General features: G+C 52.6%; 2 protein-coding genes across 6 annotated transcripts; one reads left to right on the forward strand and one right to left on the reverse strand.

The window, feature by feature from the left end:
* Positions 1–3,054: 3,054 nt before the first annotated feature.
* On the reverse strand, positions 3,055–11,669 carry LOC117425508 (polynucleotide 5'-hydroxyl-kinase NOL9). Of its 5 annotated transcripts, none has more exons than XM_058992949.1 (13): positions 11,562–11,669; positions 9,098–9,744; positions 8,439–8,661; positions 8,205–8,335; positions 7,805–7,943; positions 7,584–7,680; positions 7,377–7,474; positions 7,130–7,291; positions 6,556–6,799; positions 6,243–6,360; positions 5,935–6,118; positions 5,545–5,678; positions 3,055–3,696 (listed from the first exon to the last, which is right to left on the reverse strand). In XM_058992949.1, the coding sequence occupies exons 1-13, from the start codon at positions 11,584–11,586 to the stop codon at positions 3,577–3,579; spliced, it is 2,322 nt and encodes a 773-aa protein (XP_058848932.1). In that variant the 5' UTR covers positions 11,587–11,669; the 3' UTR covers positions 3,055–3,576. The 5 variants fall into 5 exon arrangements, with proteins under 5 accessions (XP_058848932.1, XP_058848934.1, XP_058848935.1 ...); XM_058992951.1 differs by lacking the exon at positions 11,562–11,669 and adding an exon at positions 11,001–11,115; XM_058992952.1 differs by lacking the exon at positions 11,562–11,669 and adding an exon at positions 10,908–10,929.
* On the forward strand, positions 11,115–20,843 carry LOC117425794 (telomere zinc finger-associated protein). Its single transcript, XM_058992953.1, has 11 exons — positions 11,115–11,252; positions 11,669–12,349; positions 12,666–12,946; positions 13,160–13,271; positions 14,117–14,209; positions 14,447–14,533; positions 15,159–15,313; positions 16,340–16,476; positions 17,238–17,402; positions 20,082–20,170; positions 20,472–20,843. Exons 2-11 carry the CDS (start codon positions 11,693–11,695, stop codon positions 20,826–20,828), a joined length of 2,133 nt encoding a protein of 710 aa, XP_058848936.1. The 5' UTR covers positions 11,115–11,252; positions 11,669–11,692; the 3' UTR covers positions 20,829–20,843.
* The last annotated feature ends 1,075 nt before the right edge of the window (positions 20,844–21,918 follow it).

The following is a 21,918-nucleotide window of genomic DNA, read 5'->3' on the forward strand; positions in this document are numbered from 1 at the left end:
GGGGGGGGCGTCTCCGTCAGTGTGGACAAGCACTGTATTCATGCCGTGGAGAGGTGCATGCTGGGACGGCACAGGGACTGGCCAATGGGGTGAGAGTGGCCGGTACAAAGCCTCCTTTGCAATCCACTCCTACAGGAAAATAATCGCCCTGAACTGCGCTTGTTGCTGAAACACATGGGGGCAGATCAAGCTGGTAGTAAAACCCGGAATGGGAGACACTGCTGTGCAATAGGAGTGCTATTCCCATCCCTGTAACAATAATAATAATAATAATAATAATAATAATAATGATAATTTAATTCCACGATCCTGAGAAATATCCCTGTACTATCCCTGTAAGCACATCACGAAGGCATTCTGGATTCAAATCATGACCCTGAAGCCAGGTAACTATAAAACACAGCCGTTACCTGACTGTGTGTCACAATGCAACCCTTACAGAGGTTTCACACAGTAACAGCACAGCAGTGTGATACAGCACAGTGTGATACAGCACAGCGTGATACAGCATAAGAACATAAGAAAGTTTACAAACGAGAGGAGGCCCCATTCAGCCCATCTTGCTCGTTTGGTTGTTAGTAGCTGATTGATCCCAGAATCTCATCAAGCAGCTTCTTGAAGGATCCCAGGGTGTCGGCTTCAACAACATTACTGGGGAGTTGGTTCCAGACCCTCACAATTCTCTGTGTAAAAAAGTGCCTCCTATTTTCTGTTCTGAATGCCCCTTTATCTAATCTCCATTTGTGACCCTTGGTCCTTGTTTCTTTTTTCAGGTCAAAGAAGTCCCCTGGGTTGACATTGTCTATACCTTTTAGGATTTTGAATGCTTGAATCAGATCACCGCGTAGTCTTTGTTCAAGACTGACTAGATTCAATTCTTTTAGCCTGTCTGCATACGACATGACTTTTAAACCCGGGATAATTCTGGTTGCTCTTCTTTGTACTCTTTCTAGAGCAGCAATATCCTTTTTGTAACGAGGTGACCAGAACTGAACACAATATTCTAGGTGAGGTCTTACTAATGCATTGTAAAGTTTTAACATTACTTCCCTTGATTTAAATTCAACACTTCTCACAATATATCCGAGCATCTTGCTGGCCTTTTTTATAGCTCCCCCACATTGTCTAGATGAAGACATTTCTGAGTCAACATAAACTCCTAGGTCTTTTTCATAGTTCCCTTCTTCAATTTCACTATCTCCCATATGATATTTATAATGCACATTTTTATTGCCTGTATGCAATACTTTACACTTTTCTCTATTAAATGTAATTTGCCATGTGTCTGCCCAGTTCTGAATGCTGTCTAGATCATTTTGAATGACCTTTGCTGCTGCAACAGTGTTTGCCACTCCTATTTTTGTGTCGTCTGCAAATTTAACGAGTTTGCTTACTATACCAGAATCTAAATCATTAATGTAGATTAGGAATAGCAGAGGACCTAATACTGCTCCCTGTGGTACTCCACTGGTTAACTCGCTCCATTTTGAGGTTTCTCCTCTAATCAGTACTTTCTGTTTTCTACATGTTAACCACTCCCTAATCCATGTGCATGCATTTCCTTGAATCCCTACTGTGTTCAGTTTGAGAATTAATCTTTTATGCGGGACTTTGTCAAAAGCTTTTTGGAAATCTAAATAAACCATGTCGTATGCTTTGCAGTTATTCATTTTCAATGTTGCATCCTCAAAAAAGTCAAGCAGGTTAGTTAGACACGATCTCCCTTTCCTAAAAACATGCTGGCTGTCTCCCAGGATATTGTTCCCATATAGGTAATTTTCCATTTTGGATCTTATTATAGTTTCCATAAGTTTACATATAATAGAAGTCAGGCTTACTGGTCTGTAGTTACCTGGTTCGGTTTTGTCTCCCTTTTTGTGGATCGGTATTACGTTTGCAATTCTCCAGTCTGTCGGTACAACCCCTGTGTCAAGAGACTGCTGCATGATCTTACGCTCAGTGCACCCAGTTACGCGTCCTCGAGTGGGCGATAGCGTGGAGCAGATTATCATTTCAGGATTGCAGTTTGCTTACCGATGTATTTATTTATAACCCCCTTCGCTCACGAATTTTTTTTTTTTTTTTTTTAGTAGAAATTTGAAAACGGTTTGTGTCAATTCTATAAAGTTGGATAAAGTTGCCCGGACCCTAACTTTGAAAAACAAAACACACGTGCATTACAAAATATATCCATACAGAGAGGAAACGTCACGTGGTACCGTGCAATTCTACACGCAGTGCCTGAATCTATCTATCTATATCTATCTATATATAACTGATAAAATAAATGACATCGGGCCATTGCAAGTCCTCCTTCAGCTGCATGGTTGAAAATTGTATCTGAAATACAGCAGCATTAAAATGCAGCCACCTGAATATATGCTCTAATCTGTGCCGCACACAAACCACAAGCCCAGATGTACAGGGCGATGATAAAGTGGACACGGACCTGCGGCGCGCACTGTCCAGTCACCCTGGACTTAGTCCGTGCTAGTGTGCGGAAGAATGATGTGATAAAACGCGCTTTGTGTTTTTATTCCTGTCGGCGTGAGCCTGTCCTGGTTATACAGATGAATACTCAAACAAACACACGAGTCTTTAATAATGACTCAATTTCCCGGGCGTCGTCCCTATTAAAATAAAAACAAGGACAAACACACCGTGAACATTGAAACGAGATCAGTTGCGGTTCTAGCGTCGTGCTGCCGAGGGCGCCAGTGAGTCAGGCTGCTTGTGGAAAGCGGTCGAATAGGGATGACGCACACACCCACGCATTTATACAATGGCTCGCCCGCCCTCAGGTGGACAAAAGTGGGAACTGCAGCCCCCGCAGGTGGAAGCGCGGCATTGCAATGCGCATTGCGTGCAGGGTTACCGGCCCCCAGCAACACAGAGACAGAAAACACGGTCAGTTTAATCATGCACCCCCACTCTGTGACGCATTCACCAAACTACAGCGTTGAGAAGTCTCATGACGTCAATCACTCGTAAACACCGCACACGCGAGGGTGCTGAATTCAGAAATACTAAAATAAAACTTCTCAATAAGAACGCTTTCTTGAAATGTTCCATATTTATTAACAAACAAACAATCGCTCACACACATTTCAGGCCCAGCGTTTTTGGAAACAGGAAGTGACACGCTAGGATGAAGTTTAATTTTGTTGCTCATCCTCATGAGATGGGATCAATATTAAACTGATGGATACACCCCCCCCACTCTCGAACCCCCCCTGTGCGTTCAGTCCTCTCTGAATCCACTCCTAACACCCCCTGCCTCCCCTCGCTGGCTCACGTTGCTGTGCTGGCCTTCAGCCTTCCTTGAGCAGAGCTCTGAATGTACTGAAGAAGGCGGCTGTGGCTTCAGACAGGGCCAGGGTCAAACTCCAGTTCCATTTAAAGACAATTTTAAAAGCGACTGACAAGCAGCGACTCCCGTGTATCGCAGGAACGAGCGAGGAGCTCATGTTGACAGAACGCTGCTAACTGCAATTGTGATCACTGATGTGCTGGAATTGATGAAAGGGAATGGGCAATGGATTTTAAAAAGGGTCAGGACTCTGGTTCTGGTCCGGCTCAGTTCTTCCCCAGGTGCTCCCTCCTCTTCAGGCTCTTCCTTATCTTCAGCTTCCCGGCTCCGAAGACTTCAAAGCGGTACTCCGACGTGACGTAGGGGCGCTCTCCCTCGATCCCAGCCTGGAATATTGGGAGTGAATGAATGAAGGGAAGAGTCTGGACTGAATCACACCCAGAACTTCAAACACTAGAGGCCAGAAACACTCAAAGAAACTGAAACAAAATCACTGTGAATGTGTGCGTGAAACATGTGACTGTGTGCGTGAAACATGTGAACGTGTGCGTGAGACATGTGAACGTGTGCGTGAATCATGTGAACGTGTGCGTGAAACATGTGAACGTGTGCGTGAATCATGTGAACGTGTGCGTGAATCATGTGAACGTGTGCGTGAAACATGTGAACGTGTGCGTGAGACATGTGAACGTGTGCGTAAAACATGTGAACGTGTGCGTGAAACATGTGAACGTGTACGTGAAACATGTGAACGTGTGCGTGAAACATGTGAACGTGTGCGTGAATCATGTGAACGTGTGCGTGAATCATGTGAACGTGTGCGTGAAACATGTGAACGTGTGCGTGAGACATGTGAACGTGTGCGTGAAACATGTGAACGTGTGCGTGAATCATGTGAACGTGTGCGTGAATCATGTGAACGTGTGCGTGAAACATGTGAATGTGTGCGTGAAACATGTGAATGTGTGCGTGAATCATGTAAAGTGTTCCTCTTCAATGCGCATGAAAACGGAATTATAAATAGAACAGTGGCCAAACAAAATAACAGGACTGAAGATTTCAACAGGGCTGAAGATTTCAACAGGACTGAAGATTTCTACAGGGCTGAAGATTTCTACAGGGCTCAAGATTTCAACAGGACTCAAGATTTCAACAGGACTCAAGATTTCAACAGGACTCAAGATTTCTACAGGACTCAAGATTTCTACAGGACTCAAGATTTCTACAGGACTCAAGATTTCTACAGGACTCAAGATTTCAACAGGACTCAAGATTTCTACAGGACTCAAGATTTCTACAGGACTCAAGATTTCTACAGGACTCAAGATTTCTACAGGACTCAAGATTTCTACAGGACTCAAGATTTCTACAGGGCTGAAGATTTCAACAGGGCTGAAGATTTCTACAGGACTGAAGATTTCTACAGGGCTGAAGATTTCAACAGGGCTGAAGATTTCAACAGGGCTGAAGATTTCAACAGGACTGAAGATTTCAACAGGACTGAAGATTTCAACAGGGCTGAAGATTTCAACAGGGCTGAAGATTTCTACAGGGCTGAAGATTTCTACAGGGCTGAAGATTTCTACAGGACTGAAGATTTCTACAGGACTGAAGATTTCAACAGGGCTGAAGATTTCAACAGGGCTGAAGATTTCTACAGGACTGAAGATTTCTACAGGGCCGAAGATTTCTACAGGACTCAAGATTTCTACAGGACTCAAGATTTCAACAGGACTGAAGATTTCTACAGGGCCGAAGATTTCTACAGGACTCAAGATTTCTACAGGACTCAAGATTTCAACAGGGCTAAAGATTTATTTCCCGAAATATCCAGAAATAAATGATTTTTGTATTCATGTGACCCTTTCACATACATCATTCATACACATTATATATATATGTGTGTGCGTGGGTGTGTGTGCGTGTGGGTGCGTGGTGTGTGTGTGTGTGTGTGTGTGTGCGTGGGTGTGTGTGGGTGTGTGTGGGTGTGTGGTGTGTGTGTGCGTGGGTGTGTGCGTGGGTGTGTGGGTGCGTGGGTGGTGTGTGTGTGCGTGGTGTGTGCGTGGGTGTGTGGTGGGTGCGTGGGTGTGTGGGTGCGTGGGTGTGTGTGTGCGTGCGTGGGTGTGTGTGTGGTGTGTGTGTGTGTGTGTGCGTGTGTGACACCAGTAAGACTCGAGCTGCTCCACGTCAGTGATCGGAGCTCCACTGGACTGCCTGTCTCACGGGCCCCTCACCTGGCTCCTGAAGAGGTCCTGGGGCAGGGCCACACTCCCCACCAGCAAGCAGTTCACCTGCCGCAGCCGCTCCACACTCAGAGGGGTCACGATGAAATACAGCCCACGTGCAACATCCACCCCACGCAGCACCCCTGGGGACAGAGAGAGACGCGACACCACCGCCGCCAAACCACCATTTACTGTTTATCCAAAATGAACACAGACTTTCATTAAGAAAACCTGCATCAGCTTTGACAGCCTCACAGCGAACGCAGCTGAAATCAGACAGATATAGACAGACTCGAAAAGTCAAGGCAGTCCGAGAGCTGGACAGACACACAGACAGAGACAGACAGACAGGCAGACACACACACACACACACACACACAGGCAGACTCACAGACTCACCGAATCCGAGACAGTCGCAGACAGGGGTGTGAGTGAGGAGCACGGGTCCCCCCTCTCCGCTCGCCCCCACCACCCCCTCGGCCAGGCTGCACAGACCCACCAGGCTGGCGTTCACCGCGTACATCACGTGAGACGGTGCCACGTCGCAGTGCACCACGCGCAGGGCCACGGAGCGCATGGGGACCTGAGGACAGACACACAGACAGAGCAGCTTCATTCACCCAGGGGTGCTAATGGGGAGCAGTGTCACCCATCCCAGGTTTGACTAGGAGCTCGATCAGGGAAGAAGCTGAGGCGTGTCGGGTTACCTGGTAGGGGGTGAAGCTGTGCAGGGGGAGGGCCGGCCCCAGCTCAGGCTCAGCACTCTGGAGCTCACTGAAGTATCCCAGCAGGGCCAGATCACGCAGCACGTTACTACGATACCTCCTGAGCAGAGAGACATGGGGTTAGAAGAGAGAGAGAGAGAGAGAGAGAGAGAGAGAGAGAGGAGAGGAGGAGAGAGAGACACAGATCACGCAGCACGTTACTACGATACCTCCTGAGCAGAGAGACATGGGGTTAGGAGAGAGAGAGAGAGAGAGAGAGAGAGAGAGAGAGAGAGAGAGACACACACACACTCACACATTTCTCGCAGCTCCGGCCCCTGTGAACTCCAGCAGCGTGTGGCCCCTCGGGGTGGCGAAGCAGCCGGGCTCCTCCTCCGACCTCTGACCCCTGGCCTTGGTGTGCCAGCCCGGGGCTTGGCGCAGGTAGGCGGGGCTGAGGGAGGGCATGGGCGCAATGGCGGGGTCATCGTGGGTCAGCTGGACCACGTGAGTGACACAGAGCAGACGAATGAGATCAACCAGGAGGAGCAGCCCAAACCCTGAGAGAGAGAGAGAGAGAGAGAGAGAGAGACAAATCACACAGAGAGACAGACAGACTCCCAGACAATCAGTCTACAGGTAACCAGAGTCTGAGGCAGACAGGGAAGTGATCCTGCTTCAAGTCAGGTTCCAGGTGAGTGTGGTTACACTGAATAGAGCTATCTTGTAACAATTGTAAGTCGCCCTGGATAAGGGCGTCTGCTAAGAAATAAATAATAATAATAATAATAATAATAATAATAATAATAATAACACAGACAGACTCCCAGACAGACAGACAGACAGACAGACAGACAGACAGACAGAGAGTCTCCCACACAGACACTCGCCTCGCACCCAGCCCATGGTGTTGATGATCACTGGGCTCTCTCTCTGGTAGAAGCTCCACAGGTACTTCACAGACTCCAGGTAGCGATCGAGGTCCTGCTCACACGAGGGCTCCCCAAAATACACCATCCGACCAGGGGGGCGCTGGTGAGTGAAGGGGGGGCCTGAGAGAGAGGGAGCAGGTAAACACAAGTGCCCAGCACAGGCTCTGTGACCCAGAGGGACAGGCAGAGGGACAGGCGTACGTACCCAGCAGCGGGTCTGTGAGGGACAGCAGGGACAGGCAGCCAGGGGGAGTGAACTCTGTCTGGCCCAGATCACACTCCAGGTAATCTACACAGGAGACACTGCAGAGAGACGCGGAGGTGAGCAGAGAGCAGAGACTGAGAGACACACACACCGAGACACACACACTCTCTCTCTCTCTCTCTCTCTCTCTCTCTCGGGGGTACGTACTGGTTCAGCAGTGTGTTGATCAGGTGTCTATTGAATGATGACTTGCCCACCCCCTTTCCCCCGCACACCAGGATCACGGGACAGCCGTCCTCCTCCTCTGCACAGACAGGGGGACACACAGAGAGAGCTTTAGCTGCCAGGTCAGTGTCCACACTCACTGAGACACTCTGAGCACAGCGTCACAGCTTTTACACGGCTCGCTTCCACACGGTCACACCTACCCCGGCAGGCATGGGCCAGCTCGCTGAGGGCGGAGCTGTAGCGCTCTGACATCACCAGGCCGCTGCTGCCGGGCAGAGACACGACACCCGCCGCGGAGAGAGGGCAATCGGGGGCGGGCTGGCGGAACCCGAGCTCCTTCTGCAACCAATCACAGAGCACTGGGTTAAACATGCAAGCCAATCACACGCAGAGCTGGGCTAAACATGCAAGCCAATCAGCGCCAGCGTGTGTACAGACAGCAAGATGAGGTGTGTCTCCTTCAACTGACAGCGAAACCAGGCATGGATCTCACTGCTGAACATCGCTGGGGTCTGACAGTGTGAGTGAAAGAGAGAGTGTGTGCGTGTGTGTGTGTGTGTGTGTGTGCGTGTGTGTGTGTGTGCGTGTGCGCTCTCTCACCACGCTCAGTGTGAACAGGTCCCGGTGAGCAGGCAGGCTGCAGATGAAGCGTGTTGCCTGGGTGTCCAGCAGCTCCAGCAGCAGCACTGAGGTTTCAGAGGAGACGTGCTTCATGAGATCAGAGCGGCGCGCTGGGGAGACACACACACACAGACACACACAGGGCTCACGATGAGTATCACAGCCTGAAACTGCACGAGATACACAGCGGTTTGTAAATGCAGGGGGCGTTACCTCCAGCGCGCAGGTAGCTCTTGACGATGGCCTTGGCCTCCAGGCGGCGCTCTTTCCTGGTCTTGCCCCCCGTGGAGTGCGGCAGCGCCTGGATGGCGAGGGGGCAGTGCGTCGCGGGGGAGAGCAGCGGGTACGAGGGCTGACCTTCCTCCACCGTGAAGCCGAACACACGGACACGGCCGTACAGACAGGTCAGCTGAGACTTCCCTCTGAACGTGAGGGTCTGAGAGAGGAGGGGGGAGAGGGGGAAGGAGGGGAGCGTCACTGTCTAAATCTTTATCGCTGGCACCCATTTATTTATTTATTTTCTGTGTTTTTGATTTCTTACATTGTACCAAACTGGTTTTAATTTTTCAATCTCTAAATAAAACCTGATTTGATTTGACTATTAGATCAAGCTGCACTTCACACATTCAGATCCAAACTATGACAGACACAGTACAGCCAAACTGGAGCCCACAGGAGATCGAACTGCCCGGCCCAGGGATGGGAATGAGACTCCTACTGCACAGCAGTGCCACCCATTCCAGGTTTTACTACCAGCTTGATCAGCCCCACCGTGTGTCTTATTAAACTCACAGTAAAACCAGGAACAGATCAAACCGCTCTGCAATGGGAGTCTTATTTCCATCTGCATGCACGTTAACCCTGACACAGACCTGTCCGGGCGCCATGACGACCACCGTCCTCCCCTTCCCATCATCCACTGCTGCCAGGTAGGAGGTGTCCTCCCTCTCCTCCTCGTCGGCTTGTGATTGGCTGTTGTTTGGGGGCGTGTCCTCCCCGCTGAGCTCCGTGTGGTCCCCGTTCTGCATCGCTGACTCCGCGAACGAGCGCCAGTAATCAGTGTCCTCCATCTGCATCTCATAGTCCTGGAGACCGGGGACCAGCGGCGCCCCCTGCTGGTGCTGCTGCACTCTCCCAGCCGAACCATTGCTGTGAGCGTGGGCGGTTTCCTTCCTCCCAGTCCCAGCCGGGCTTCTCTCCTGGGGGCAACTCCACTTCTTCCCCCCAGGAGGAGAGAGGCTGCTTGAGATGGGGGGAGCCTCCTGAACTCCTCTGGGCTGCCTGTGTTTCAGTCTCTTGAGCGTTGGCTGCCCCCTGCTGGTGGCTTGGTGGTACTGCCTGGCCAGCGCAGAGTCCGGGCTCAGGATGCAGGGCTCTGGTTTCGACACTAGGTGGCGGTATTGCTGCTGCTTCCGTTTCTTTTTCAATCGCCTCACTTGGGCTCTGGTGGAGTGCGGCACTTTCATTCTTTCTTCTTGGGTTAAATTATTATCAGCTGTTTTATTATTCAGACCAAATCCTGCAAAAGATACAGAAGTGTTAAAAAAATGTTTATAATAAAAACTTGCCATGCAATTCTAGATTATATAACCGTTTAACAGCGTTTTAACCCATTAGCTACAAATTATTATTTAGAGAAAAAAAAATCACAACACAAGCTGTATTTAGGAACTTCTGCAAAAAATAAAAACTCAATTCGAGTTAGTTATCACAATAATACAGCTCAAGATAACATGGACACACGTAGATGCCAATTAAAAACGCGCCAGCAAAGCAAAGCAGTCCGCCTGCATGGGTTGAGAATGGTGCTCAGACCCGGGCTGGCTGTGCACTGGAAACACGACTCACGTTCTGCTGCGGATTTGAACCCTGATCTTTGCAAAGGCACCGCGCACGCCACCCACGTTCACTGAGCCGTTTCCAAGCACGCAGGCAATACGATCGCGCCATACCGACCAGTCTGTGTTACGAGCCCAGCCGTCATAAACACCGCAGTGATTATTTGAGTTTGTTTATCAATGCACCCGAACCGGTTAATATGAGACGTGACTGAACACGGAGAGTGCGGCAGCAAGACCGACAATTAAAAAACTGCTTATTAAAAAAAAAACACATGCAAAAATAAAATACTGTACCTGATTAACCAAAAATAAATGCAATACGAATACATACACATGCAAACAAACACTAAACAGACGTTTCTATTCAGGATTATTTAAATTTTAAACGCGCACCGTCCCGTTTTGTATCATTTGTTTTCATGCAAACCGCCGACCAAGTCAATGTGCTGTTTTTTATTTTTTGCCTCTCTGTTTTCACCCCCCCCACACATTCATTAATAGAAGCGGGTTCTCCCCACCTGGGTATTGCTCGATCAGTACATTGTTTTTTATCAAACACACGTCGGAGGATTTTATTCTGCAAGAGACGCGAAATTAACACCGCGGCGCCCCATGTGCTGCATCCGCGCAACGCGCTGGACGACCAGCGACGAACCGAGCAGCGAGACTGCAACCGCGCAAACATCATTCACAAAGAAACCTATAAAACAGAAAGACGAGTGAGATTTCAGGAGGAAACCTTGACGGGAAAGAAACGTTTCAGTTGAAATTTACGGTCTTCCCGGAATCTTCTATAAGGAAATATTTGTGTACACAAAGCGGTGGCCAGTAAGCTTTTTACCCGAAGTTTTTTTTTAATTTTGTTTTAATTTTCATTCTACTCTGAATCAGCAGACACGGGCCACCTTGACAAAATGATCACCAATACGCTTACTGTTTATTTATTCGTGTGATGCTGTTATATTATAAGTGTGAGGCGCTTATAATCAGTCTGGTTGCGTGTTTACTCGGGGTCCGTATTCAAAACGCAGCGTCACATCCGGACTCTGCTCAACATGGCTGCTTTCTCGCTGCAAAAACAGTAACTGATCTGCGTTTGTGTTTTTCCCGCAGGAGTCTGTCTCCAAAGCAAGGGGTCCAAACCCCGGGGTTTAAATCGAGAGGACCCCGCGACCCCTAAAGCAAGGTAAACCGCGCTGCGCCCTCGGGTTGCACTGGCGAGGAAGGGCAGCTTTAGGGACCGTCTGTAAAAAACACACAGTTTGTAGTAAACGTCGAGGCCCGGAGGGGGGGGGGGGGGGACGTTGTTTTTTTCACGATTAGCTTATTCTAAAAAAAAGCTGCTCTTCCTCTTGTGCATGCAGTTTGCTGTTCTGAAATGCGTGCATGTGAAGCGGTGCTGTCCTGCTCGCCTGTAGCAAGGATGGAAGTAACGCTCTCAATGCATAGCAGTCTGATCTGTTCCTGGTTTTACTGGAGTTTTATTGTAACGCACCTGAACTAGTGACCTGTTGAGCCATATCATGTCGTGACAGCAGTGTGTCGTGACAGCCAGTCTGGTGTCGTTGCTTGATGTAGCCTCTCACTGGTTTATCTTTTCAGTGCCTCCTCCTCCTCCTGTGGAAGATGACAGATACCCGGAGCCTGCACAGCCTGGCTGTCCTTTCCGCTCTGAACCAGCAGAGGGCGCTGGGCAGCTTCTGCGACGCCTCCCTGAGCTCTGAGGAGGGCACGCTGTTCAGGGCTCACCGCTGTGTGCTGGCCTGCTGCAGCCAGCTGTTCAGCGGCGAGGGCCCGGTCCCCTCCTCCGCGGAGCCCCGCCTCCCCCAGCCCTGCTCCGCCCAGGGCCTGGCGTTGCTGCTGGACTTCATGTACACCGGGGTGCTACCCCTGACCCCCCAAAACCTGGAGCAGGTCCAGACTGCAGCCGTGGGGCTCGGGGTCCCAGAGGCGCTCAGCTTGTGCCAGGAATTTAGACGGGGCACGGAGACCCCCCCGCCGGACCCCCTGGAACCAGGGGAGGGGGACAAGGGGGAGGGAAAAGCTGCAGTGACTGGAGAGGAGGGAAGTGGGGCTGGGGAGGCAAGGAGCAAACCCACAGGAGTTCGGAGGGGAGCCCTCACCACCACCACGACCACGACAAGATCGGGGCGCAGGGTTAAGGGCCCCCCCCATCTGAGGGACAGCCCCCCCAGTAACAACGCCCCCCCCAGGACTCGAAGGGTGCAGAGGGCAGCCCCCCCTAGGATGAAGGAGGGAGGGCCCAGCGGAGCTGACGAAGAGGTGAGACACATTTCTCAGCTTGCGTTTAGTTCTTTGTTTTTTGTTAATTAGTCCGCATCGCGTTCTGCGGTCAGCGTGTGTTTGATTTTTTTATAGAGGCTCTTGATCCGTTTTTCAGTCTAGCGCTGCCGACCTCTGAACTTTACAATAAGACCCTAAGAACACCTATAAGAGCTTATTAAGGACCCAAGCTAATTACAGCGCGGCCCCTTCACAGCGCTGCATTGGAGCCATAGTGACAGAACTGGTCTGTTTGTGTTCCCGTTCGTAACGAGATGGAACGGGCTGGGGGACTCACTGTCGTTCCTTCTTGCAGGAGCTACAGGACCCAGAGGAGAAGGAGGGAGAGGAGGGAGAGGAGGCAGGGGCACGAGAGGACACTGACGAGGAGTACCTCCCCAAAACCGCTGCCCCCCCCCACTCCTCCTCCACCACAGGTCCAGTGCGAGCCAGGCCGAGGGGCAGGACACAGGCCAGCGTCAGCGAGGAGAACGGAGACGCAGCGGGGACGGGCAAGGACAGCAAGAGACACCCTGTCCAGTGTCCCACCTGCCACAAAACCTTCCTCAGCAAGTACTACCTCAAAGTGCACAACCGGTACGCCTGGGTCTTGTATTGAAGCGAGCTGTGCTGTACGCTCCTGCACAGCGGAGCCGCTCTGACCGCTGTGCTGTACGCTCCTGCACAGCGGAGCCGCTCTGATCGCTGTGCTGTACGCTCCTGCACAGCGGAGCCGCTCTGATCGCTGTGCTGTACGCTCCTGCACAGCGGAGCCGCTCTGATCGCTGTGCTGCTCTCTCCTCCCCTCAGGCGACACACAGGAGAGAAGCCCTTCGCCTGCGTGAAGTGTGGGAAGAGCTACTACAGGAAAGAGAACCTCGTGGAGCACCAGGCCAGGAACTGCACCAACCGAGCCCAGGTGGTGAGTGACCCCCGACCCGCACCCTAACCACACCACAGGACTGACCAGCTCTGACCCGCACTCTAACCACACCACAGGACTGACCAGCTCTGACCCGCACTCTAACCACACCACAGGACTGACCAGCTCTGACCCGCACCCTAACCACACCACAGGACTGACCAGCTCTGACCCGCACTCTAACCACACCACAGGACTGACCAGCTCTGACCCGCACTCTAACCACACCATAGGACTGACCAGCTCTGACCCGCACCCTGACCACACCACAGGACTGACCAGCTCTGACCCGCACTCTAACCACACCACAGGACTGACCAGCTCTGACCCGCACCCTAACCACACCACAGGACTGACCAGCTCTGACCCGCACCCTAACCACACCACAGGACTGACCAGCTCTGACCCGCACCCTGACCACACCACAGGACTGACCAGCTCTGACCCGCACCCTAACCACACCACAGGACTGACCAGCTCTGACCCTCACCCTAACCACACCACAGGACTGACCAGGCTTGATTCTGCCAGCTCTGACCCTCACTGCAGCACTGTGCTGAGCAGAAAACAATTCACACACAGTCTCTTCACAGTCTCTCTTTCTCAGTCTCTCTCTCTCTCTCAGTGTCTCTCTCCTGGTCTCTCTGTCCTGGTCTGCCCTGGTCTATCTCTCTCTCTCTCTCTCTGTCTCTCTTCTGGTCTCTCTCCTGGTCTCTCTTTCCTGGTCTGTCCTGGTCTCCCCTGGTCTCTCTCTCTCTCTCCTGGTCTCTCTCTCCTGGTCTCCCCTGGTCTCTCTGTCTCAGTGTCTCTCTCCTGGTCTCTCACAGCCCCTCTCCTGTTCCCAGGTGTTCTCCTGCCCTCTCTGCTCTCTGATCTTCAGTCGACGGTTGGAGCTGCGGCTGCACACGGTCTCTCACACGGGGGAGATGCCATACAAGGTATTCATCAAAGCGCCTCGCCGGGCTGCTCTGTTTCAAGCCTGCTTCAGTGCACCCCTGCAGTAGTAACTGCCTCAGTCCTGTAGCTAACACACAACAGTTAAGTGACCAGCAGAAGCATGCTTCCTCTCCAGAGCAGGGCACAGCGGTTCTTGCTGTATTTGAGCTGCTGTATGTAGTGTACACAGCTGCCTACAGGAGGCGCTCACGTTGTGTATGTGTGTGTGTGTGTTGCAGTGTACCTCGTGCACAGAGCAGTTCATGCAGAAGAAGGATCTGAAGAGTCACCTGATCAAGATTCACGGAGCCCCCAAACCCCACGCTGTGAGTTGGGTCTAAACTCTTACTACCCTTACCTGCACCCCCGAAAAATCCGTCCTTCTGTAGTTGGGCTTTTAGACTTGTATAAGTTTAATAAATCCATACGTATTGGTGTGTGAGGTCAGTTTAATGGTCTGCAGTGTTGAGTGGAGTTCTGTTTCCTATAGACCTCTATACAGCTCTGCAGTGCTGAGTTCTGTTTCCTATAGACCTCTATACAGCTCTGCAGTGCTGAGTTCTGTTTCCTATAGACCTCTATACAGCTCTGCAGTGCTGAGTTCTGTTTCCTATAGACCTCTATACAGCTCTGCAGTGCTGAGTTCTGTTTCCTATAGACCTCTATACAGCTCTGCAGTGTGGAGCTCTGTTTCCTATAGACCTGTATACAGCTCTGCAGTGCTGAGTTCTGTTTCCTATAGACCTCTATACAGCTCTGCAGTGCTGAGTTCTGTTTCCTATAGACCTCTATACAGCTCTGCAGTGCTGAGTTCTGTTTCCTATAGACCTCTATACAGCTCTGCAGTGCTGGGTTCTGTTTCCTATAGACCTCTATACAGCTCTGCAGTGCTGAGTGGAGTTCTCATGGTTCAGCGTGGATAGTGACCTCGTTGTGTCGCTCTGTGCGCAGTGCTCGTTGTGTCCCAAGTGCTTCCTGTCTCGCACGGAGCTGCGTCTGCACGAGGCCTCGAAGCACCGGGGGGAGAAGCTGTTCGTGTGCGAGGAGTGCGGCCATCGAGCCTCCAGCCGCAACGGACTGCAGATGCACATCAAGGCGATCCACAGGTGAGTGTGGACACTCACTGCACTGAGCCATGCCGGGCTGGAAACAGCATGGGGCAGGGAGGCACAGAGAGGCATGGGGAAGCATAGGGAAGCATTGTAAAGCACAGAGAGGTCTGGTAAAGCATAGGGAAGCATTGTAAAGCACAGAGAGGTGTGGTAAAGCATAGGGAAGCATTGTAAAGCACAGAGAGGTCTGGTAAAGCATAGGGAAGCATTGTAATGCACAGAGAGGTCTGGTAAAGCATAGGGAAGCATTGTAAAGCACAGAGAGGTCTGGTAAAGCATAGGGAAGCATTGTAAAGCACAGAGAGGTCTGGTAAAGCATAGGGAAGCATTGTAAAGCACAGAGAGGTCTGGTAAAGCATAGGGAAGCATTGTAAAGCACAGAGAGGTCTGGTAAAGCATAGGGAAGCATTGTAAAGCACAGAGAGGTCTGGTAAAGCATAGGGAAGCATTGTAAAGCACAGAGAGGTCTGGTAAAGCATAGGGAAGCATTGTAAAGCACAGAGAGGTCTGGTAAAGCATAGGGAAGCATTGTAAAGCACAGAGAGGTCTGGTAAAGCATAAGGAAGCATTGTAAAGCACAGAGAGGTCTGGTAAAGCATAGGGAAGCATTGTAAAGCACAGAGAGGTCTGGTAAAGCATAGGGAAGCATTGTAAAGTACAGAGAGGTCTGGTAAAGCATAGGGAAGCATTGTAAAGCACAGAGAGGTCTGGTAAAGCATAGGGAAGCATTGTAAAGCACAGAGAGGTCTGGTAAAGCATAGGGAAGCATTGTAAAGCACAGAGAGGCATTGTATAGCACTGAGAGGGATGGTAAAGCATAGGGAAGCATTGTAAAGCACTGAGGGATGGTAAAGCATAGGGAAGCATTGTAAAGCACAGAGAGGTCTGGTAAAGCATAGGGAAGCATTGTAAAGCACTGAGGGATGGTAAAGCATAGGGAAGCATTGTAAAGCACAGAGAGGTCTGGTAAAGCTCTTTGTGTAAGCAATGCCCCACACTTACCTGTTTGTTGTGTGTTAGGAACGAGCGCCCCTTTGTGTGTGAGTTCTGCAGCCACGCCTTCACGCAGAAAGCCAACCTGAACATGCACCTGCGCACGCACACCGGAGAGAAGCCCTTCCAGTGCCACCTGTGTGGCAAGACCTTCCGCACGCAAGGTAACGAGCCGCGCCCGCACCTGGGCACAGGTAACACTGCCACACACACACATATACACCTTGGCACAGGTAACACTGCCACACACACACACCTGGGCACAGGTAACACTGCCACACACACACACACAGACACACACCTGGGCACAGGTAACACTGCCACACACACACACCTGGGCACAGGTAACACTGCCACACACACACACACACACACACACCTGGGCACAGGTAACACTGCCACACACACACACACAGACACACACCTGGGCACAGGTAACACTGCCACACACACACACACACACACACACACCTGGGCACAGGTAACACTGCCACACACACACACACAGACACACACCTGGGCACAGGTAACACTGCCACACACACACACCTGGGCACAGGTAACACTGCCACACACACACACACACACAGACACACACCTGGGCACAGGTAACACTGCCACACACACACACCTGGGCACAGGTAACACTGCCACACACACACACACACACACACACACCTGGGCACAGGTAACACTGCCACACACACACACACACACACACACCTGGGCACAGGTAACACTGCCACACACACACACACACACACACACCTGGGCACAGGTAACACTGCCACACACACCTGGGCACACACACCTGGGCACAGGTAACACTGCCACACACACACACACACCTGGGCACAGGTAACACTGCCACACACACACACACACACCTGGGCACAGGTAACACTGCCACACACGTGTGTTTCAGCGAGCCTGGACAAGCACCAGCGCACACACACAGGAGAGAGGCCCTTCCACTGTGAGTTCTGTGAGCAGCGTTTCACGGAGAAGGGGCCCCTGCTGAGACACATCGCCAGCAAACACCAAGAGGGCCGGCCGCACTACTGCCAGATCTGCAGCAAGACCTTCAAAGGTAAAGCAAGACCCTAAACCCCTGCACCAACCCGGCTCACTGCTGAGCTCTGTGCTGCCCTGCGTTAGTGACCGGCCTCCACTGAGCTCTGTGCTGCCCTGCATTAGTGACCGGCCTCCACTGAGCTCTGTGCTGCCCTGCGTTAGTGACCGGTCTCCACTGAGCTCTGCGCTGCCCTGCGTTAGTGACCGGCCTCCACTGAGCTCTGTGCTGCCCTGCGTTAGTGACCGGTCTCCACTGAGCTCTGTGCTGCCCTGCGTTAGTGACCAGCCTCCACTGAGCTCTGCGCTGCCCTGCGTTAGTGACCGGTCTCCAGTGAGCTCTGTGCTGCCCTGCGTTAGTGACCGGCCTCCACTGAGCTCTGTGCTGCCCTGCGTTAGTGACCAGCCTCCACTGAGCTCTGTGCTGCCCTGCGTTAGTGACCGGCCTCCACTGAGCTCTGCGCTGCCCTGCGTTAGTGACCGGTCTCCAGTGAGCTCTGCGCTGCCCTGCGTTAGTGACCGGCCTCCACTGAGCTCTGCGCTGCCCTGCGTTAGTGACCGGTCTCCACTGAGCTCTGCGCTGCCCTGCGTTAGTGACCGGCCTCCACTGAGCTCTGCGCTGCCCTGCGTTAGTGACCGGTCTCCACTGAGCTCTGTGCTGCCCTGCGTTAGTGACCGGCCTCCACTGAGCTCTGCGCTGCCCTGCGTTAGTGACCGGTCTCCACTGAGCTCTGCGCTGCCCTGCGTTAGTGACCGGTCTCCACTGAGCTCTGCGCTGCCCTGCGTTAGTGACCGGTCTCCACTGAGCTCTGCGCTGCCCTGCGTTAGTGACCGGCCTCCACTGAGCTCTGCGCTGCCCTGCGTTAGTGACCGGTCTCCACTGAGCTCTGCACTGCCCTGCGTTAGTGACCGGTCTCCACTGAGCTCTGCGCTGCCCTGCGTTAGTGACCGGCCTCCACTGAGCTCTGCGCTGCCCTGCGTTAGTGACCGGTCTCCACTGAGCTCTGCGCTGCCCTGCGTTAGTGACCGGTCTCCACTGAGCTCTGCGCTGCCCTGCGTTAGTGACCGGTCTCCACTGAGCTCTGCGCTGCCCTGCGTTAGTGACCGGCCTCCACTGAGCTCTGTGCTGCCCTGCGTTAGTGACCGGTCTCCACTGAGCTCTGTGCTGCCCTGCGTTAGTGACCGGTCTCCACTGAGCTCTGCGCTGCCCTGCGTTAGTGACCGGCCTCCACTGAGCTCTGCGCTGCCCTGCGTTAGTGACCGGTCTCCACTGAGCTCTGCGCTGCCCTGCGTTAGTGACCGGCCTCCACTGAGCTCTGCGCTGCCCTGCGTTAGTGACCGGCCTCCACTGAGCTCTGCGCTGCCCTGCGTTAGTGACCGGTCTCCACTGAGCTCTGCGCTGCCCTGCGTTAGTGACCGGTCTCCACTGAGCTCTGCGCTGCCCTGCGTTAGTGACCGGTCTCCACTGAGCTCTGCGCTGCCCTGCGTTAGTGACCGGTCTCCACTGAGCTCTGTGCTGCCCTGCGTTAGTGACCGGCCTCCACTGAGCTCTGTGCTGCCCTGCGTTAGTGACCGGTCTCCACTGAGCTCTGTGCTGCCCTGCGTTAGTGACCGGTCTCCACTGAGCTCTGTGCTGCCCTGCGTTAGTGACCGGTCTCCACTGAGCTCTGTGCTGCCCTGCGTTAGTGACCGGCCTCCACTGAGCTCTGTGCTGCCCTGCGTTAGTGACCGGTCTCCACTGAGCTCTGTGCTGCCCTGCGTTAGTGACCGGTCTCCACTGAGCTCTGTGCTGCCCTGCGTTAGTGACCGGCCTCCACTGAGCTCTGTGCTGCCCTGCGTTAGTGACCGGTCTCCACTGAGCTCTGCGCTGCCCTGCGTTAGTGACCGGCCTCCACTGAGCTCTGTGCTGCCCTGCGTTAGTGACCGGTCTCCACTGAGCTCTGTGCTGCCCTGCGTTAGTGACCGGTCTCCACTGAGCTCTGCGCTGCCCTGCGTTAGTGACCGGCCTCCACTGAGCTCTGTGCTGCCCTGCGTTAGTGACCGGTCTCCACTGAGCTCTGTGCTGCCCTGCGTTAGTGACCGGCCTCCACTGAGCTCTGCGCTGCCCTGCGTTAGTGACCGGTCTCCACTGAGCTCTGTGCTGCCCTGCGTTAGTGACCGGCCTCCACTGAGCTCTGCACTGCCCTGCGTTAGTGACCGGCCTCCACTGAGCTCTGTGCTGCCCTGCGTTAGTGACCGGCCTCCACTGAGCTCTGCACTGCCCTGCGTTAGTGACCGGTCTCCACTGAGCTCTGTGCTGCCCTGCGTTAGTGACCGGCCTCCACTGAGCTCTGCGCTGCCCTGCGTTAGTGACCGGTCTCCACTGAGCTCTGCGCTGCCCTGCGTTAGTGACCGGTCTCCACTGAGCTCTGCGCTGCCCTGCGTTAGTGACCGGTCTCCACTGAGCTCTGTGCTGCCCTGCGTTAGTGACCGGTCTCCACTGAGCTCTGCGCTGCCCTGCGTTAGTGACCGGTCTCCACTGAGCTCTGCACTGCCCTGCGTTAGTGACCGGTCTCCACTGAGCTCTGCACTGTCCTGCGTTAGTGACCGGTCTCCACTGAGCTCTGTGCTGCCCTGCGTTAGTGACCGGTCTCCACTGAGCTCTGCGCTGCCCTGCGTTAGTGACCGGTCTCCAGTGACGCTCTGTTCTTGTCTCCAGCGATCGAGCAGCTGCGGGTTCACGTGAGACGGCACAAGGGGATGCGCAAGTTCGAGTGCACGGAGTGCGGGTACAAATTCACCAGACAGGTATGCGGGGCGGGGCGGGGTGGGGTGGGGTGGGGGGCGGGGTTATCACTCTGAAACTGTTCCGTGCTGTATTTAGATCCAGCGCTGTCCAGATCATTCAGATCAGGGATGAGAATAAGACTTTGTGTTGCACAGCAGTTTCACCCATGCCTGGTTTTAATACGAGCTTGATTAGCCCCAGTGTGTGTGTGTGGAGGTAACAAGCGCCAAGTGTGTAGCATTGAACTGCCAGCAAAAAAACAGGTAGTGGATCAAAGTGCGATGCAACGGGGCTTACTGTCTCTCTGTCTCTCTCTGTCAGGCACACCTGAGGAGGCACATGCTGATTCACAACCGCGTGGAGAATTACAACCCCCGCCAGCGCAGACTGCGTAACCTAGTGGTGGAGGAGGAGAAGACAGCCCCCACGCCATCGCAGCCCGGGGAGGGGGAGGGTCCGCCCCCCCGTGACATCATCAGCGTGGTGATCCAGCCCGGCACCATCGTGGTGGAGGAAGTGGTGTCGACGCAGGGGGAGGAAGGGGCGGAGTTCCAGGTGGTGGACGTGGTGGAACACACGCTGATGATGACGGACAGCTACACCACCGCGCACCACGGTACTGAGGAGGGGGAGGAGCAGGGAGGGGAGGACAAGGGGGAGATAGAGAGAGCGGGTTAGGAGGACAAGGGGGAGATAGAGAGAGCGGGTTAGGAGGACAAGGGGGAGATAGAGAGAGCGGGTTAGGTGAGGAGGGGGGAGGACAAGGGGGAGATAGAGAGAGCGGGTTAGGAGGATGAGGGGGAGATAGAGAGAGAAGGTTAGGAGGACAAGGGGGAGATAGAGAGAGCGGGTTAGGAGGACAAGGGGGAGATAGAGAGAGAGGGTTAGGAGGACAAGGGGGAGATAGAGAGAGCGGGTTAGGAGGACAAGGGGGAGATAGAGAGAGAAGGTTAGGAGGACAAGGGGGAGATAGAGAGAGAAGGTTAGGAGGACAAGGGGGAGATAGAGAGAGGGTGGGGTGGGGCAGCAGGAGCAGGGAGAGGGCTAGGGCGAGGAGGCAGAGGAGGAATAGCCAGGAAGAGTCACTTCTAGATTCTCCAAACTCTTTAGATTCTCAATGCTGTTTACTCCAAATTCCTCATGAGCAAGATAAATACACCCGTGACCAACATGTAGAGAGAGCGCATTTACTCAAGGGCTTCGAATTCATCGTGTGTTATTTTTTTTAGATATCGAGTTGTAATTGCTTTTTTTTTTGTTGCTAATAACAATTTGAATTTCTCCTGTGTGTATATATTTATATAAAACTGAATGCATTTTATGTTTAAAAAAAAATAATAAAATAAAGAAAAATCTGCTATGTAAAATCGCAGTGTGTTCCTGTTTGGGTGTTGAGCATAGAACAGCTTGCTGTAAGAATGTGATGTGACTGAACTGCAGTGAAAGGAGTCTCTTTATAACAGAGGACAGTACTGTTAAAACTGCTTCATAGAATCGCTTGTTAACTGAATCAAATGTTATTGCAGACGATACTGAAACCCGCCGCTGTGTGTGTGTGTCAGTGCTGTGTCTCTGTGTGTGTGTGTGTGTGTGTCAGTGCTGTGTGTGTTCAGAACGCAGGTGTACAGACGTGGCAGACAGATGTTCATGAGGGTTTCACTAAAATAAAAAATACAAACTTTTGAATCAAGCAGACTGACTTTCTCAAAACCCTAATTCACTTTGAATTGTGATTCTTTCTTTACATGCTTTATCATATCATAATAAA

Source organism: Acipenser ruthenus, chromosome 20 (assembly GCF_902713425.1).
Source record: "Acipenser ruthenus chromosome 20, fAciRut3.2 maternal haplotype, whole genome shotgun sequence".
NCBI lineage: Eukaryota > Metazoa > Chordata > Actinopteri > Acipenseriformes > Acipenseridae > Acipenser > Acipenser ruthenus.

Excerpts from the sequence above, each read along its gene's own strand:
- LOC117425794 (XM_058992953.1), top strand. The coding sequence starts at position 11,693 with ATGACAGATACCCGGAGCCTGCACAGCCTGGCTGTCCTTTCCGCTCTG. Across the intron at positions 12,350-12,665 it reads CCAGCGGAGCTGACGAAGAG|GAGCTACAGGACCCAGAGGA; the intron begins GTGAGACACATT and ends TCCTTCTTGCAG. Across the intron at positions 15,314-16,339 it reads CACATCAAGGCGATCCACAG|GAACGAGCGCCCCTTTGTGT; the intron begins GTGAGTGTGGAC and ends GTTGTGTGTTAG.
- LOC117425508 (XM_058992948.1), bottom strand. The coding sequence starts at position 10,487 with ATGAAAACAAATGATACAAAACGGGACG. Across the intron at positions 7,475-7,583 it reads ATCAACACACTGCTGAACCA|TGTCTCCTGTGTAGATTACC; the intron begins GTACGTACCCCC and ends GTCTCTCTGCAG. Across the intron at positions 5,679-5,934 it reads CTGCGACTGTCTCGGATTCG|GGGTGCTGCGTGGGGTGGAT; the intron begins GTGAGTCTGTGA and ends CTCTGTCCCCAG.